At 46.9% G+C, this 19,370-nt stretch overlaps 1 protein-coding gene across 2 annotated transcripts in view; it reads left to right on the forward strand.

The window, feature by feature from the left end:
• Positions 1-242: 242 nt before the first annotated feature.
• RAB37 (RAB37, member RAS oncogene family) overlaps positions 243-19,370 on the forward strand; it is a 62,380-nt gene continuing 43,252 nt past the window's right edge. Inside the window, exon 1 of one of the 2 annotated variants that reach the window (XM_055241716.2) lies at positions 243-762. In XM_055241716.2, the coding sequence (XP_055097691.1) occupies positions 691-762 (72 nt within the window). In that variant the 5' untranslated portion in view covers positions 243-690. The remainder of the gene's footprint in view (positions 763-19,370) is intronic. The other variant, XM_055241718.2, reaches the window with a different exon arrangement.

A 19,370-nucleotide genomic window follows, 5' to 3' on the forward strand; every position in this document is an offset into this window, starting at 1 on the left:
GGACCTTCTCCCTAGGAAAACGCAGGTAAACAGAATTGTGCATATTTCAGGGACTTTGGGGACACCTAAGACCCATCTACTGTTGACCTCAGACTTAGAACCTCTATTTATCTCATACATCCTGGAGAGAATTGTACAGGGACAAAAACAGAAGCGCCGCCAGCGCCGCAGGACTTCGCCTCTGCAAACGTGTGAGGAGAGCTGCGCTGCGCTGCGCTGAGCTGCGTGGTGACGGAGATGCCCGTTCGCTCGGGATCAGGAACGGTGAGCTCCCGGGACCGCAGTGCCCCGAGAACGCAGCCGGGTGCTGAGCCTCCGGAGTCCGGTAGCTGAATGAAATACGCAGGGATCCCCAGCCGGACCCAAATCTTGCGTCCCTGCCAGCATCCTGGAGTCCTAAGAGGCAGGGATTGGAGCGGACAGGATCTCAGAACTCTGGTTCCAGGCGCATTAACGGCGGAGTCGCTGTTCCTGGTGCTGAAACGCTCAGTCCTGGAAGAGCGTGGCCGCCTGACCGCCTGGTACCGCGCCGCGGCCGCTGCGAGGAACTGTCCAGTGCTGAAAACGGATGCGGCCCGGGCCGCAGGGCTCAGACCCGAGCCTGCCGCACCCAGCGGAGCTCGGACAGAGCTCCTGGAAGCGCTGACGCAGAGCTAGGGGAGAGCCGGAGCGGCGAGCTCCAAGCCGGGCATGGACCTGCAGAGACCCGATTCCTACCAGGGAGGAGCTGGCCCTGACTTCAACGAGCATGTCCTGCATAAGGTAAATATCTCCTGTATTCCTCAACCTTATGTTGGAAGAGGCGCCAGCACCAGGAGTTTTCTCCACTCTCCTGACTTTGCTTTGGGACTTAATGAGAAACTAGCTTGTATCTGTGAGTCTGGGGGCCCTTTCTGTCTGATCCTGTTTCCTGCTCAAAATAGAGATGCGTGAGCTCTTGGAGAAGGGCTGCCACCAGAGGCTCAGATGGTCAGAAGCTTCATTCATTCACTTAAATCATCTGTGTTCCTTTTTCACCCCCTCCTTCTCCTTGCCTATTTATGCCCCTGGGTGACCCCTGGCACCTTTGCTCTCCTGACCCTTGTAGGAGACTGCATTTGTCCCTGTTAGGTCTGCAAGCCATGGCCAAATACCTGAATTTCTGGCCAATTTGTCTGAAATTAGAGAAATGGTCTGCAGCAGAGATGAACTGCTGTTTTCAAACCAGACTCCCTCATGGCTCCAGAAAGCTTCCCTCCAGCCGTGACTCCTTCACAGCCCCTGTAAGCATTTGCTTATTTCAAAGCACTAACATATCCATTGCTTCCTTCACTCAAGCTTCTTATGCAACTCAGTTTTCAGTAATGCAGGTCTCCCCCTAAGACGGTTGTTGGGAAAAATGGTAGCCTTTCTCAGGATAACAGTTTTAATTCAAAATCCATCACTCTGAAAGAATCAAAGCCTTATATTTGCCATAGAAGTTATTATGGCTCACCTTCCCTTTCTCTGACTTTGCCATGCCTTCCTGCTCCAGCCCTTATATTTTCTGCTTTGATAATGCCAGTTCACCTGTTAGTCCCTTGAAAGGCTGTACATGATCCTATAGGTGGAGTTTTTTAATCAAAACATCGCTTTCAAGAGTCTATGAATGCAAGCTTTGAAATAACCTAACCCAACTTCCTCCTCTATCACACAGCTTATATTTGAGGAAACTAAAATCCAGAGAGGCAAAATGACTTGTCCAGGAAAGCAAGCTGGTAAATGGCAGAGCTGATACTAAAAGCCAGAAATTACTACTCCATGTGTAGTATTCTTTCCTCTGTATCCTTACTAAACTTCTCATCAAGTGTGCTGTCCATGGACCAACAGCATTGGCATTACCTCAGAACTTATTACAATAGAAAGCCCTGACGCTAGATTGGCTGAATCTGAATCTGCATTTTAACAAGATCTCTAGGAATAAATACGCATAATAAAGTTTTAGATGCTTGGCTCTGTGCCATGCTGCCTGTTTCTGACACAAATGAAAGAAGATCAGCTATTGAAGGAAGGAGGTCTCAAGATCTGACAGTCCATGTGTCTTCTACCTCCAGGTCTCTGAATTCCTAGGATATAGAGAAGGAGAAAAAATGTATAACAACTATCCCAGTCTAGAAATTTTAAAGCCATCACAGTTTGAAGTAAACTTGAAGAAGTTCTGTGCTATTTGATGTTGTAAATTTAGCCCAGTAAAAAGTGCATGTGAGGCCAGGCATGGTGGCTTATACCTGTGATCTCAGCACTTTGGGAGGCTGAGGCGGTGGATCACTTGAGGTCAAGGGTTCAAGACCAGCCTGGCCAACATGGCAAAACCCATCTCTACTAAAAATACAAAAATTAGCTGGGCATGCTGGTGTGCACCTGTGATCCCAGCTACTCAGGAGGCTGAGGCAGGAGAATTGCTTGAGCCTGGGAGGCAGAGACTGCAGTGAGCCGAAATCACACCACTGCGCTCCACTCTAGCCTGGGCAACAAAGCAAGACTTTGTCTCAAAAAAAAAAAAAAAAAAGTTCATGCAAGCAGAGGAACATAATTACAAATCAATTACAAAATTGTCCTGGCAACTAGATATGTGGGTCTCTCTAAGTTTTTACCATCCTATAAAGGTGTAAATACTCATTTTGAAAGCTTTAAGATTGGGAGCTCAGATTGTTCAAAATATGGATCAGATGTGGTATTTTCCATTTCAATAACCCACACATGAGATGTAGGATATAGTCCACAAAGACTTTTACTTCCTTTGAGTTTATTGATCACCAAATTAAGAGTGGGAACCCATTCCAACAAGTTCCAACATATTTAAAGGCAAGTGTCTATTTACTACTAGTAAAGGCTCGATGTCATCAGCTTGGCTGTGTGAGCACCCTGAGAGCAGGAGCCAGCCTTAAACCTGTGGTGCCCAGCAGAGTGACCTATGTATGTAAGGAAAGTTTTCCTTCTTATGTAGTGCAGACAACCACCTCCTAATACTACTTTATGATTGTGCATGATGTTTTATTGTGATCCACTTAAAACTCTTTTTGTAAAGGGGTAGGGCATCAACTTATTTGTATTATTTTTAAAATTACTATGTAGTAGAGTCCAAGGAGTTCCCATTGATTAATTAGTGTCTATTGTCCATGAGAAGCAGGGCTCCCCTCCAACATTAATTGCTAGAATAAATTCTTTTTTTGAAGTGGGGTCTCACTCTGTCACCCAGGCCGGAATGCAGTGGTGTGATCTCAGCTCACTGCAACCTCTGCCTCCCAGGCTCAAGTGATTCTCCCACCTCAGCCTTCCTAGTAGCTGGAACTGCAGGCATGTGCCACCACGCCTGGCTAATTTTTTGGTTGTCGTTGTTTTGTAGAGACAGAGTTTCACCATGTTGGCCAGGCTGGTCTTGAACTCCTGGCCTTAAGAGATCCACCTGCTCGGCCTCCCAAAGTGCTGGCATTTTGAGCCACCATGCCCAGCGTGGAGCCACCATGCCCAGCGTGGAGAAATGATTTTTTAAATAGACTTGTTATTGATACATAACAAACACCACTTTTGGGAAGCTGAGGCGGGCAGATAACTTGAGGTCAGGAGTTCAAGACCAGCCTGGCCAACATGGCGAAACTTTGTCTCTACTAAAAATACAAAAATCAGCCAAGCGTGCTAACACACTCCTGTAATTTCAGCTACTAGAGAGGCTGAGACAGGAGAATCACTTGAACTCAGGAGGTAGAGACTGCAGTGAGCCTAGATCACGCCACTGCACTCCAGCATCAGCAACAGAGCAAGACTCCATCTCAAAAAAAACAAAAAGAAATATGACAAACACCAAAAAATCCTGAATCTTCTGTGTCTACTTTGGTGAATTATTACAAAGTGAACATACCTGTGCAACCACTATCAAGAGAAAGAAATAGAAACTTGTCAGCTTCCCAAGAGCCCCCCTCCCACATTCCACTTGCCACACACCCTCCCCCAGAGATTATCATTACAGAAGAAGAAGTATCATCTCGCGTTTTGACAGCACAGCAGATGTTATGCAGGGTAGTCCTGGAAACTTGCCAGAGAAGAGATATTGTTGTATGACGAAACGAAACTCCTGGCTTGGAATAAGCCAAACCTTGATGTGACTTTGAGCAACATCTGTGAGTCTTACTTTTCTTAGCTATAAAATAGGAATGATAATACCTGCCTTATTATTTTTGAGGAAGAATGTTAGATAATATAATGTAAAGTATATATATAAAATCTCTGGAATATAGGAAGCATTCAATAAAAGTGGTTGTATTGGCTGGGCGAGGTGGCTCCCAGCACTTTGGGAGGCCAAGGAGGGTGAATCATGAGGTCAGGAGATCAAGACCATCCTGGCCAACGTGGTAAAACCCCATATCTACTAAAAATACAAAAATTAGCCAGGGGTGGTGGCACGCACCTGTAGTCCCAGCTACTCAGGAGGCTAAGACAGGAGAATCCCTTTAACCCGGGAGGCAGAGGTTGCAGTGAACCAAGATCACACCACTGTACTCCAGCCTGGTGACAGAGTGAGACTACATCTGAAAAAAAAAAAAAAAAAAAAAGTGGTTGTATTAGGGCATGCATCTTGGGCTCCAAAGCAGCTTCAATGGGTGTCACATTCGGTCTCACCTAAAATGATGAGCTTTGTGAGAAGAGTAGCAGCTTCATACACAGAGAGCCTCAGAAACACACACACTACATATTTCACAGGCAGAAGTCCATGGAAACAAACTCACAGAACCCGTCTATACAAAAAGCGTGACTTCTATGCAAACATCCCAGTTCTGACTTCCTAAGTTGAATATCTTTTTTCTCTTGGAGGTGATGTATGGGACTTGATGAAATTCATTTATATGAAAAATATATGCCAAATATCACGATAGGCATTGTGTAGCTCTTGCACTTTAGCTGGTCCCAATAGTTGGAGGCTGACCCAGGCAAGCCCAAGTAACTCTTAGAAGATTCCCGTAGGGTGGCCTGGAAGCTGGAAACTGACTGAAAACGTTGAGCTCATCTGTCATGTGCCTGGAATTTTTAAATAGAGTTGTTGTTGCCACACATCTGAATATTTGATGCAGCTAAATAATTTAAAACAAATGAGCAACCTGGCTGCTCTTTTCCTTAGAGAACTCTCAGTTCTCTCTTGCCACCAGCTTCAAGAGCCATCCAGGGCAATGGTATGGGGTAGGGACTCAGGAACGGCCCACGGATTGGGTCCCTCCTGTGCCAGGGTCTGACCTTGAGCTCCGGGAAAATGAAAAGATTTTCATTTCATTTTCACAGAGAGGGCAAGCTTTTGCCCCAGATACCAGTGAATTAGGACAAAAGGGCTTTAGTTCAAGCACTTACTTCCTAATTCCCCATCACCAGGGCTCTAAGGAACACCCACATACCAGACTAGCTTCCAGAGGGATGAACGATTCCTAGGACAAAGTCAGTCTCAGAAAGACTGGGGTTGGGGGGCAGAAAAACGTGAGCTGCTCATCCATTCATCCAGGGCTTGGTTCTTGTTGGGTGAAAAGGGATTACCAGGTCTCTGTCTTCCAAAGTATTTCCATCTCCTCTGACTGCTCTAACACCTCTTCCGGGTGAAAGGAAAAGGCAAGCAGGTAATATCTGCCACTCTCCCCCATCTCTTGCACTTATTCTTCACTTCCTTCTTCTACTACCCATCTTGTAATTTCTATGTCCCTCAAAAGTCCGCATGCCTCATCGATTCATTCAGCAAACATGCATTGGACATTTCCGAAGCGTAAAGAACTAGGCTGGTCATTATCGAGAATATAGACATAAATGATTCCCATCTTCACTAAGCTTGTGGCCTAGAAGGCATGCACACAAACAGCTATACTTCTATATAATTTCAGAAGTGTCCTAAGAAAGATATGGGTAGCTGCAGGGGAATGACCCAGGAAGAAAATGCCACGTCTGACTCAATTTGAAATGTCCTGTCTCACTTTTGGCTTCTTTTTTTTTCTTTTTTTTCTTTTTTTTTTTTTTGAGACGGAGTCTCGCTCTGTCGCCCAGGCTGGAGTGCAGTGGCGCAATCTCGGCTCACTGCAAGCTCCGCCTCCCGGGTTCCCGCCATTCTCCTGCCTCAGCCTCTCCGAGTAGCTGGGACTACAGGCGCCCGCTACCGCGCCCGGCTAATTTTTTGTATTTTTTAGTAGAGACGGGGTTTCACCGTGGTCTCGATCTCCTGACCTCGTGATCCGCCCGCCTCAGCCTCCCAAAGTGCTGGGATTACAAGCGTGAGCCACCAAGCCCGGCCCACTTTTGGCTTTTGATTAAAGTTAACATCCAGGCTTGGCACGGTGGCTCACACCTGTAATCCCAGCACTTTGGGAGGCTGAGGCAGGTGGATCATGAGGTCAGGAATTCGAGATCAGCTTGGCCAACATGGTGAAACCCGTCTCCACTAAAAATACAAAAATTAGTCAGCCGTGGTGGTGCACGCTTGTAATCCCAGCTACTCAGGAGGAAGAGGCAGGAGAATTGCTTGAACCCAGGAAGCGGAGGTTGCAGTGAGCTGAGATCACACCATTGCACTCCAGCCTGGGTGACAGAGTGAGACTCTGTCCCCCCACAAAAAAAATTAAAATTAAAAAATAAAAAATAAAGTTAACATCCAGGAGAGACAGAGTTCCACACATCAGCTAGCTCCCTCCCCATGGATCTGTCACCCATTAATCCTAGGGAAAGGTCTGGATACAACAGGGTTGTCCTTCCCTGCCAGAAAATTGTACAAGAGAAAGACAAATAAAACAGCAAAAGACCATACTCGCCATTCTGTGTTCCTCTCCCATTCTCTACCCCACAGGTGCTTCATTTTTTTTTCAATGAAACAATGATAATGGTATGCAAATTTGTCCTCAAAAAATCCAAATTCACAGAAAAATCCATGCCCTGTAAGTGAAGAGATTTTTGTTTTCAAAGTGTACTAGCTCCAATTCTCAAAGATTTCTATTGTCAGCTCAGGAACAAACAAGAAAGCCAAGAAAAGCTAGCTGCTCCCTGGCTTGTTTTCCTCTCTTGCTTGCTCTGAAGGCTTACAGATAAACAAATGAAGTGTGTATTACATCACTGGCAATCTGCCGCCATCTGGGACTCCTTTAGCTAATAGGTGGGTCCTGCCCAGATCCCAGAGCAGGCAGCTGGTGTGGGGAGTGGTGCCTGCTAGTTCTCTTAGGATAACCTCAGCAGGAAATGATGGTGACTCAGTTCAGCGCCTCAAAGTCATTTTCCAAACTCTTCAGGCTTTCCTCTCCTAAGCATCCTTTCCTTTAATTTGTGGTCCCTGGGGCCTTTGGTGAGAAAATGTCTGAGACTCACTCGTGTTGCTGCCCTAATGTTTCCTCTTATAAGCTGTTCTGGGGAGGGACTTCCTTCAGTTTCAGGGCAGGAAACTCCGCCTTGCTGGGTGGAAGTAAACAGCCAGAGGTGAGCACCAGGCTGGAGAATTGTTGAAGTGGGCATTTGAAGTGGCTGTAAACTTATTCCAATACGCTTCTTGCTTCCTTCCTCCTCTTCTCAGGCAAGAGAAACAGTCCATAGAGACTGCAAGTGGGAATGGAGATCACAGCTCCTTGTTAACTCATTCAGGCAATGCAGTTCCTGAAAGAGTGACTCTGTAGGCTCAGACTCAGACCATGCTACATCGGTTCGGCCAACAGATCTTTATTGGAGGCAGCAGGCTAGGCTGGGCAGGAGACAGAGAGAGAGAGAGAGAGCGGTGGGGGGTTTGCTTCTTTTATGCCCAGGAGGGCTGCGTGGATGTTTGTGATTAGTTGGGGTGGGGCTTAGAGCGAGGCAGGAAAAACACCTCTCTCTGATTGGTTTTTCCTTTGGCGGGTTTGCATTGAGGAAGAAGAACCAGGAACCAGCGCCATTAGGGTGCTCTAGTTACCTAACAGTTCCCAGCTGGGAGTGGCCCTGGACATCCTCCCATCCCTTAACCAGAGGAGGTTTTCTGGGGCCAAGAGACACAGCTCCAAGCAAAGAGATCTGGAAAATATTAACCCCTAACTGACGACACCAGGCCTCACCCTGGTCCTAAAGGGAGCAAGGCCTTGAGTGGTGCAGTGAAAATAACTTGAGACGTGCAGGGCACACGGTTCCTGACCTTGATACCTAAGTCGGCTCCCTCCCTTTTCATTTGCTTATTAGCAGACAGCTTCTACCCATCAACATGAGGATGTTATTTAATCATTTGTGCTTCTGCAAATGCATGTGCTTTTAGGTATCTTAAACCAAGCTGTGTTTAAGTTCAAATTTTCTCTTACTTGCTAGCCTTCTGCCCCTGGCCACCACACACACACACACACACACAACCGCACATGCACACATATGCATCCTTCCTCTCATGAGCTGCGGGCAGGGCCATGATCACCCGTTTTTGTTCTCTGTCTCCCCTTAGCTTTTGTTATGAGCCTTTTAAAAGCAAAGCAGGCTGAGCCGCAGTGGCTCAGGCCTGTAATCCCAGCACTTTGGGAGGCTGAGGCAGGCAGATCACCTGAGGTCAGGAGATAGAAATCAGCCTGGCCAGCATGGGGAAACTCTGTCTCTAGTAAAAATACAAAAATTAGCTTGGCGTGGTAGCGGGTGCCTGTAACCCTAGCTACTTGGGAGGCTGAGGCAGGAGAATCACTTGAACCCGGGAGGCTGAGGTTGCAGTGAGCCCAGATTGCGCCACTGCACTCCAGCCTGGGCAACAAACCAAGATTCTGTCTCAAAAAAAAAGGCAAAGCAAACATTTCTCCTCCTCTTCTTCCTCCCTCCCCTGTTTGAATTTTGCATTCATACCATCTCCCAGCAACTCTGTTTATTAAAAATCGGAACTGACATTTATTAGAGCAATACCCCTAGGGGTGAGTCAGGAACTGGTAACACCTTCCCCAAGCTCACACTGAGAAGCAGTGTAAGCTTTGGAAGGGAATAAAGTCTGGTACACAGTCCAGATGAGGCAGATACCCCCTTTCAGCCCCTGGAATCTCCCTCCTCGCCTCCCGCTTGCCTTTACCCAGATTCTTCCTCCTTCCCTGGGTCCCACCTCAGGTTTCATAACCATCAGGTGAGAAATATTAAACATCATCTCTGCACTATAATCTAAAGGGACCCAGTAAGACTAATAATTGTTCCCAATACATTATCCAAATAAGCATATGGTTTATTTGTGCAGCATTTCACAGTTTACAAAACACTTTAATATATTCTAAGACATTTTATACTTAACATATGCTTTTTCCAGAAGATGTTACTATTAATTCCATATTAATAGGACAGGGAAACAAAGGCCAGATGGCCGGGCGTGGTGGCTCACGCCTGTAATCCCAGCACTTTGAGAGGCTGAGATGGGCAGATCATGAGGTCAGTAGTTTGAGACCAGCCTGGCCAACATGGTGAAACCCTGTCTCTACTAAAAACACAAAAATTAGCTGGGTGTGGTGGGGGGCACCTGTAATCCCAGCTACTCAGGAGGCTGAGGCAGGAGAATTGCTTGAACCCAGGAGGCGGAGGTTGCAGTGAGCTGAGATTACAACACTGCACTCCAGCCTGGGTGACACGGCAAGACTCTGTCTCAAAAAAAAAAGAGAAAGAAACAAAGAAAGAAAAAACTGACTTGCTCAAGGTCACAGCCAGCATTGTGGAAGCCTGAACGATTACAGCAGACCCTTAGACAGCACTTGCATGCCATGTAATATTCTAAGCACTTAGCATCTCTTAACTCACTTAATCCTACAACAACCCTATTTTAATCTCATTTTACAGATGAGTGAACTGAGGCACGGAGACATTAAGAAATTTGCCTATAGTCAAATCCAAGCAAGGTAGACAGGCAGAGGGATAGAGTCAGGAGAGGACAAGGGGCTTCACCAAGAGGGTCGCAGATGGTCACTACTTGAGGGCATTGGCAGCAGTCCGTCGTGTAGCCTTCAGCTCTGTAGAGCCGGTTTTGTTCACTCACCCAAGAGTGGCTGCATGTCTCCAGTCAGGCTGATGTTAATCAGACTCACAAGACATGTATTGCCCTAGATGCCAAGCCACATTATAATCAGGAGATTGTTTGCTAAGCATGAAATCCAGGGGAAAAAATGGAACTTGGAGGATTCAAATGTTTAATGCTGTCAGGCTGACATGATTTGGTAGCTGGCTACACTATAGGGACAGCCTCAATCTACAACCCCACCGGCCCCTTCTACCCTTAGGTCCTCTCCCCTACCCCTTGCCCCACCTCTACCTCCCTCAGCTGTATATATTAACTGCCTTGGGCTGGGCAGTCATTCTATTCTCTCCAGGTCTGTATTTCCTGCAATCCTTTAAGAACCCCTTGCGTTTGAGCTTGAGAATTCCCTGGACTTGACCTGGTTATGGGGAGGGAAAGGGAAGGGATGTTCCGTCTTCAGAAACCTCTGTCAGTCATCGCCAGAGTTGTCATTTCATACTTCTTCCTCCATCTCACTCAAGTGTCAGAGCCTTAGGGACTTGGGTTTCAGGGGCAAGAACCATGAAAGAGTAGAAAGGTGATTGGGGTCATTTCCTTATATTCCACCACCACCCCTGTCCACATGCTCCCCTTGAAATCTGATATTTCTGCCTGAGGATCCTGAGAATCAGTTCAGCAAACATTTACTGGGCACCACATGCCAGTCCCCAGGAACAAAACCCACTCTTCATTCCCCAAGGAGCTGAGTCCAGCAGGCTGGGTGGATCAGAGGGATGGCACAGACAGAGATGGCTCAGGCCACATCTGACTGCAGCTCAATGTGCCACATGGGCCTTGGTGCCCAGGAAGGTCAAAGACCTCTAGTCCCATATAGTGGGAAGCTGAGCCTTTGGGGACCATGTCAAATGCTTGTAGCTCTCAAGGCTGCCAACTTCTGGCTCCCGGCCGATTGACTGATCTGAGGGGTTATAAAGCCCAAAGTCCCAGGATGGGGCCCCACCTCTGCAGGTCAGAGGGCTCTGAGCCCCCCAGCACAGGGATCCCTTCAAGCCCATGTCCAAGAAAGGAAGAGACTCCTGGTGCACTTCTGAGAAGTGCCCAGTGCAAAGACCCCTGTCCAAGTGTGGCAGAGTCCAACACATAGAAACAAAGCTGGATCCCTTCTGCGAACACTTCCAAAGACATGAGCTGAAAAACACTCAACCAAACCCAAACACCAGGATTCTAGCCCTTGGGATGACAGCGTGGCACACAAAGAGAGGCTTGGGAAAGACAGAGGGGCAGGCCAGGTGAGCTCTGCAGGCGTGTCCTCCAGGACCCTCACTCTCCTTTCCCTGAAACCAGGTCTCCTCCAGACAGCAGACACATGAGAACCAGCATAGCATAGGTCCTGACCATCACCTGTCCTGACCACCACCTGTGCTGTCTACCACCTGTCCTGTTCACCACTGGTTCCATCCACCACCTGCCCCATCCATCACTTGTTCTGTCCACCACCTGTCCTGTCTACTGCCTTCCCTCTTCACCCTCATCCTGCTGGCTAACTGCCCTGTCCACCACCTGTCCTGACCACCTTCTGCCCTGCTCACTGATTTTCTTAGAGTAGGAGGCAGCTCATTAGCAGAGAAAGAGAACTGGGCTTTGAGTACCAAAGAACCAAGCTTTATCCCTGTCTCTGCTGTTAGCCAACTGTGCATCCTAGGTCATTCCATTCCAACAGCACTTTCCAACTTGCAGAAAACTTGCATATAAATCATTTAGGCTGATTTCCCCAGCACTGTGTGTAAAGAGAACAGGCATTATTCTTGACTGCAAAAGGGGAAATCTTGTGATCAGGACTCTCGATTTCCAGTGACAAAACCCAACTCAAATTGGCTTAAGCCGAGAAGAGAATTCACTGGTTCCTGTACCAGAGAAGCCTGGGGAGTGCAGCTGACATCGAGCTCAGCTGGACCCAGGGACTCTCAGTGCCTTCAGCCTCACTCTCTGTTTCTCTCTCTCTCATTTTTCTCTCTGGCTTGGCTCCATTCACAGGCAGGCTTCTCCCCGTGGGGCCCCATTATTAACAGCAGCCCCAGGATCACATCCTCACAGCTCCCAATTCCAACCAAAGTCCTAGATCCAATACTCACTGGAGACTGAAATTGCCACATGCCCACCCCTGAACCAATACTGTAGCCAGAGGGTAGAACATGATGGACGGCTTAAGCCCACGTCACATGTCCACCCCAAAGGTGGAGTCAGTCCCACCCAAGCCCTGTAGATCAAGAGTGGAAGAAAATGGGCCGGACGTGGTGGATCACGCCTGTAATCCCAGCACTTTGGGAGGTCAAGGTGGGTGCATCACCTGAGGTCGGGAGTTCAAGACCAGCCTGACCAACATGGGGAAACCCCTTCTCTACTAAAAATACAAAATTAGCCGGGTGTGGTGGCAAGTGCCTGTAATCCCAGCTATTTGGGAAGCTGAGGCAGGAGCATCACTTGAACCCGGGAGGCGGAGTTTGTGGTGAGCCGAGATCGCACCATTGCACTCCAGCCTGGGCAACAAGAGCAAAACTCCGTCTCAAAAAAAAAGAGTGGAAGAAAATGGTCTCCAGGGAAAATGGGATGGTGTCATCTGAAGGCTAGCCATGCAAAAACGACAGATGTCCCATGGTAATCCCGGGCAAGGCTGAGTCCCAGCATTTTTAAATCTTTAATGAGAAGTGACTGAAAAGAAATGAAGTGAACTTGTCACAGTCCCACCTGAAATGGGCTCTTGGTGCCTCACACATAGTGTCATTTAAGACTGAATAACTGGATTTGGATTATTAATGACTGGACTTGGGAAATAAACTGCTGTCACCCTATGAAGGGTCAGCTTATTGGGGCTGCAGAGCCAGACTTCCATCTATGGGTGGGAGTAGAATTTTCTCTGAAGGAAATAGATGATCCAACTGTGGACTATCCAGGGAAGAGGTTGATTGGAGCAGGGAATGAGGATTCAGGAAGCGGAGCTCAGACAGGAATGAGGGGAAGCTCTTCCGCGTCTCTTAAGGACCATGGTTAGCTGCTATGGAGACACCTGAATTTTTCCATTGCTGGGTAGGGTGTGTCAGCCCAGGGCTACATGAACACAGATGAGAAGTGAGGCAGAAAAGCACCAAACAAGGCCAGCTTTATGAGTATGCCACCTACAAAGTCACATAACGCCCTGCACTTAGAAGTGCCCTGCATTTGGTTTAACACGTTGCATTCACCATCTTTAAAGTCTTAATAATGTTTGTACAAGGATCCCTGTATTTTTATTTTATGTAGCCATTCTCGCTGTCAGATAAAAACCCCTGCAAGGTCGGAGCCTGGCTTGGTGCAGTAGTTTTGAGCTATTCCCTGGGGCATCTCTGCCTTCTGATGGCCTCACACCACGCCTGGTTGTGGAAGTGCCCCGAGTAACCAGGGAAGAGTCATCTTATGCTTTGGGCCAGATGGCAAAGGAGTGGGCAGCACCACAATGGTATTCACTGTCGAGCGGTGGCTGCTTCCCCAGGCAGCAGGAAGTGTGGCCTGGAAGGCAGATCAGACAGTCCGAAGGTGGGCAAGTCCTCGGGGGTAAGTGGCTGTGATAGAGGCAGGGGAAGAAGTAGACAGGGGTCATGTAGTGATCTGAGCATAGTGCTGAATAAACAATAAGTTTATATTGGTGGCTATTAGTAAATAATGAGAGTCATTATTTTATTATTTATTTATTTATTTATTTATTTATTGAGACGAGTCTCTCTCTGTCACCCTGGAGTGCAGTGGCATGCACTCTGCCTCCTCTGCCTCCTCACTGCAACCTCTGCCTCCCAGGTTCAAGTGATCATCCTACTTCAGCCTCCTGAGTAGCTAGGATTACAGGTGTTTGCCATGAAGCCCTGCTAATTTTTTTTATTTTATTTTTATTTTTAGTAGAGATGATATTCGCCAGGCTGGTCATGAACTCCTGACCTCAAGTGATCCACCTGCCTCAGTCTCCCAAAGTGCTGGGATTACAGGCATGAGCCACACAACCAGCCTCTTCTTGTATTTTAAGCTGACATACTGCACCTACATCTCCACTGATTCTTTCCCTTGCCACCTGCCGGACAGCTGGATGTTACAGTGCAAGGATGCAAGGTCTCTGGGGCGCAGTCCTTCTTTGCTTATTATTAATTTTGCAGAGGCTGTGTGAGGTTTGAAATGAGTGCACTGTCTGAATTTTGCAACTCTTTCCACTGAACTGAGGGCAGGCACCAGGCAGTATAGCTGAGGTCTGTGACCTGTTGCTTCTCTGTCGTGGAAACCCTCCGCGTCATTGATAGAGGGCAGCATTCTGCATGTAAACGCCAACAAGTGCCAATGCTCTGCTCTGCTCATAGCGGATTTCTACTACACAAGGGTGCAGAATGTCCCTTCTGTATTTCTGACCTTGGGGGACAGTCTTTCCCCTCCCTTAATTCTGAGGCCCTCCTCAGAGGTATCTTTGGAAAAACAAATGAGTCAGTCACACTTTCTTTTTATTTATTCAGTTTATTTTATTTTATTTATTTATTTTATATTTATTTATTTATTTATTTATTTATTTGAGATGGAGTGTTGCTCTATCTCCCAGGCTGGAGTGCAATGGCACGATCTTGGCTCACTGCAACCTCCATCTCCCAGGTTCAAGCGATTCTCCTGCCTCAGCTTCCTGAGTAGCTGGGATTACAGGCGCACGCCACCACACCCGGCTAATTTTTGTATTTTTAGTAGAGACGGGATTTCACCATGTTGGCCAGGCTGGTCTCAAACTCCTGACCTCAGATGATCCGCCTGCCTCAGCCTCCCAAAGTGCTGAGATTATAGGCGTAAGCCACCACACTCAGCCAAGTCACCCTTTCTTGATGCAAGAGTTGCAGACCCTCAGGACAGGGCCATGTGAGGATGTGGTCACAGTGGACTACTTTGGGGGAAGGGGCTTGTGCTGGGGCAGAGGGAATCTGATTGCTTCAAGGGGCCCTTTCACAACTACTGGAGAGCTCCACAGCCCTCATGAGTGACAACCTGCATCAGCCTCCAAACAAAGAGGGTCATGAGAGGCCCTCAGGGGAAGCCTCACTAAACCAGCGGAGACGTGGTGGTGAGGATCCATGCCTGGAGAACAGTGTGAACTGGATGCATGGCTGCCAATTCTCAGTCCATACCTAAGTACCAGCCCGTGACAAGTACCAATTGATGTGTAGGAAACGATACACACACATCAGTAGATGTTGGCATGAAGTTACCAACTGTCCTTTCTTAGGAAATACTATTATCCCGAGACTTGGGGTGCTCAAAGGTCCTTTCTTTTATGAAATTATGGTGACAATGGATTGTTGAGTAGAAACTTTGTTAAGCAACCCCTCACTTAACCAACTTATAAGGTCAACCAATACCCTTCAATCTCTTACTGGAGCACACTGACTAAGGCTGAGGCACACTGAGTGCTCACAGCTGTCAGTCTCTTCTCTGCTCTCACAGTTGCGGTACCTGGTTAACAAGAATGCATTTGGGCCCATACTTGCTTATGCTGGTCATAGGTGTTAACTAGAATGAGATACTGGAATCAATTCACCCATAAATAAAGGAATTGGCCAGGCGTGGTGGCTCACGTCTGTAATCCCAGCACTTTGGGAGGCCAAGGCAGGGGGATTACCTGAGGTCAGGAGTTCGAGACCAGCCTGGCCAACATGGTGAAACCCCGTATCTACTAAAAAATACAAAAAAATTAGCCAGGCATGGTGGCAGGTGCCTGTAATCCCAGCTACTTGGGAGGCTAAGGCAGGAGAATTGCTTGAACCTGGGAGGCTGAGGTTGCAGTGAGCTGAGATCACGCCACGGCACTCCAGCCTGGGTGACAGAGCGAGACTGCACCTCAAAAAAAAAAGAAAAGAAAAAGAAAAAACAAAGGAATTTAAACTAAACAGAAAGACTATTGACCAATAAAATAAGAGTGTAAAATAAAAAAGAGAACTGTTATCTCTACAAAAACTAATCTGAGTGCTTTGGAAAAAGCCTGTCACTTTTTAAAATGCTATCAAATTAGGAATGAATGAGAGAACTGTAAAATATTGGAAAGAAATGCATAAAAATGAAGAAAGATTTTGCAATCAGGTGGCTTCATAAGTTTCTAGAATTTCTTGCTTCATGTTAAAGAAACTGGAACTGAAACCCCAGGATCATGTGTGTGTGGTTTGTGCTTCAGGAAAGGCAATGACCCCACTTTTCAGCAGACTTGTAAGCAAAGCAAAGGCTTTAGGCCTACATCAAAATACTTGCCAATAACTACACATTTAGATATTTTAAGTCAAAATAAAACATGTAGAGGAAAAATAGCCTGGGAGCAGTGGCTCACACCTGTAATCCCAGCACTTTGGAAGGCTAAGGCGGGTGGATCACTTGAGGTCAGTTTAAGACCAGCCTGGCCAATACGGTGAAACCCTGTCTCTACTAAAAATACAAAATTGGCCAGGTGTGCGCCGAGCGTGGTGGCTGACACCTGTAATCCTAGCACTTTGGGAGGTCAAGGTGGGCAGATCACCTGAGGTCAGAAGTTCAAGACCAGCCTGACCAACATGGTGAAACCCCGTTTCTACTAAAAATACAAAAATTAGCCAGGCATGATGACACATGCCTGTAATCCCAGCTACTTGGTAGGCTGAGACAAGAGAATCACTTGAAGTCGGGAGGCAGAGGTTGTGGTGAGCCAAGATTGCGCCACTGCACTCCAGCCCGGGTGACAGAGCAAGACTCTGTCTGAAAAAAAAAAAAAAAGAAAGAAAGAAAAGAAAAAATACAGTATATCTCTTTTATGAGTTCCTGGTTTAACAAATTTTTTCAATGAACTGACCAATTACCAATTCCTGTGAAATTGAATAAGAATTTACCTACTTGGTTCAGACATATTTGACTTTGGCAAAGAAAACTAAAAAGCTAAAAAAAAAAAAAGTGCCTACTTGGTAGAATAAAAGGCTGAGCACTGTATCTGTCCTTGCCAATCTAAAAATTTATTGGTACATGAAATCAACTGATTCCAGCAGTCTCCCCTTTCCAAGGCTAAGCAGCTTTGAGCTCTATTTTTCAAGATGTGAAGCAAAGGTAGCCTTTCACCTCACTTCAACGCAAATTTATCTTACTCGTGGATTTTGGAAGTTGCCAACTCAGTGTTTTTTTTTTTTCTCCCTCAACTACTCAAACAGTACTATCTTCTGAAAGCCAGTGATATGCACATAGTTCTCAAAAGGAGTCTGTCCAAACCTTACAGGCTTATCAAGTGGAATCTTTTCTGACACGACGCCTCACCCTGTCCCTGAGGCTGGCGTGCAGTGGTACGATCTTGGCTCACTGCAGCCTCAACTTCCCATGTTCAAGCGATCCTACCCCCTCAGCCTCTGAAGTAGCTGGGTCTGCAGTCGTGCACAACCACACCCAGTTGATTTTTTATTTTTGGTGGGGATATCCATTTTGTAGGCCTCCCTACGTTGCTCAGGCTGGTCTCGAACTCCTGGGCTCAATTGATCACCCACCTTGGCCTCCCAAAGTGCTGAGATTAGAGGCGTGAGCCACAACGCCTGGCCTGGAATCTTTAAATATTAATAATTCAAAAACCAAGAAGGGAAGCCCCAGCAACTTTAGATGGCTATAAATAATTAGGCACTCAATCAGGATTGAGTGTTTCGAAATCTTGGAGTTAGTTTTAACACAATGTGCTTTCCCGGAAATCATATAGCAAGATAGTAAATGCTACCCTCACTCAGACCTGAGGAACCATATTTAAGTTCTCTCTCTTGCAATAAACGTGCTGGCCAGCCACCCAAAATCTGCCTTAGCAAAGTCATGACGACACCCAAATGCAAATCTGTAAACATTATGAAACAATTTCCTTTCCTGCCTCTTGCGTATATCTGCCTCCCTCCTCTCGCCCCAGCTACTTCTCTAGCACTCTAAACTCTAGCTCAGGCTTGAGCAGACTGGGCTGGATTAGTAGCTGACTCCTACAGTCATAGCACCGCACAGAGAGAACCCAGACACTTCCTATCAGGACCACAAGGCAGAGATCTGCTCTGTCCAGCTCTGGAATTGACTGGACTGGCTCATGACTGTCAACCTATTTCTGAGAACATAAAAAGGTCCCTTTCAGACTGCCACCAATTCAGAGGGCTAGCATTTTAGATAAAAACAGTATATCCAGTAATCTATTCTCTCTTGTAGACACTTCCTTGCTTTTTTGAGACAGGATCTCGTTCTGTCACCCAAGCTGGAGTGCAGTGGCATGATCACAGCTCACTGCCGCCTAGAACTCCTGGGCTCAACAGATCCACCTGCCTCAGCCTTCCAAGTAGCTGGGACCACAGGTGCCTGGCTAATTTTTTAAATTTTTTTGTAGAGATAGCAATCCTCAAGCAATCCTCCCACCTCAGCCTCTCGAGCAGCTGGAACTACAGGCGTGCGCCACCACACCCAGCTAATTAATTAATTATTGTAGGTCTCCCTGTGCTGCCCAGGCTGCTCTCAAACTCCTGGGCTCAATCAATCACCTGCCTTGGCCTCCCAAAGTGCTGGGATTAGAGTTGTAAGCCACCATGCCTGGCCCAGAATCTTTAAGAATTAATAATTCAAAAACCAAGGAAGGGAAACCCGAGTAACTTTAGATGGGTTTATCATGTTGCCCAGGCTTGTCTCAAACACCTGGACTCAAGTGATCCTCCTGGCTAAGCCTCCCAAAGCACTGGGATTACAAACGTGAGCCACCATGCCCGGCCTGTAGACACCTTTTTTCAAAGTTTGACTAAGGCAACCAAAAGGGATCGGAATGGCTCGGTCTTCCCATGCTGTTTCACTGCTCTTCAGCAGCCCATGTCCACCATCCAGATGAAGGTAGAAGCAGACCAATTCCTCCAGCCGAGCCAAATTGAGCTAAATTCTAGTCTTCCCTGTGCGTCTAGCTTAATATCAGAAGTTTTATAGCAATAATCTTCACTGGGTTCTATGATGGTATATTACCAGAAAAGATGAATCTGTTTCTATCCAACATAAGCATATATTTATACATTCTGGGTAGTGCTGGCTCCTTGAAATAAACTCTGAAATAAATCCACTTTATGCACAGTAGTTGAAATGGCACAGTTACGCTCTGATCTAAGGCCTTATGTTACGACTTTTTTTTTTTTTTTTTTTTTTTTTTTTTTTTTTTTTTTGAGATGGAGTCTCGCTCTGTCGCCCAGGCTGGAGTGCAGTGGCACGATCTCAGCTCACTGCAAGCTCCGCCTTCTGGGTTCATGCCATTCTCCTGCCTTGGCCTCCCGAGTAGCTGGGACTACAGGCACCTGCCACCACACCCAGTTAATTTTTTTGTATTTTTAGTAGAGACGGGGTTTCACTGTGTTAGCCAGGATGGTCTCGATCT

Source organism: Symphalangus syndactylus, chromosome 14 (assembly GCF_028878055.3).
Source record: "Symphalangus syndactylus isolate Jambi chromosome 14, NHGRI_mSymSyn1-v2.1_pri, whole genome shotgun sequence".
Classification (NCBI taxonomy): Eukaryota; Metazoa; Chordata; class Mammalia; order Primates; family Hylobatidae; genus Symphalangus; species Symphalangus syndactylus.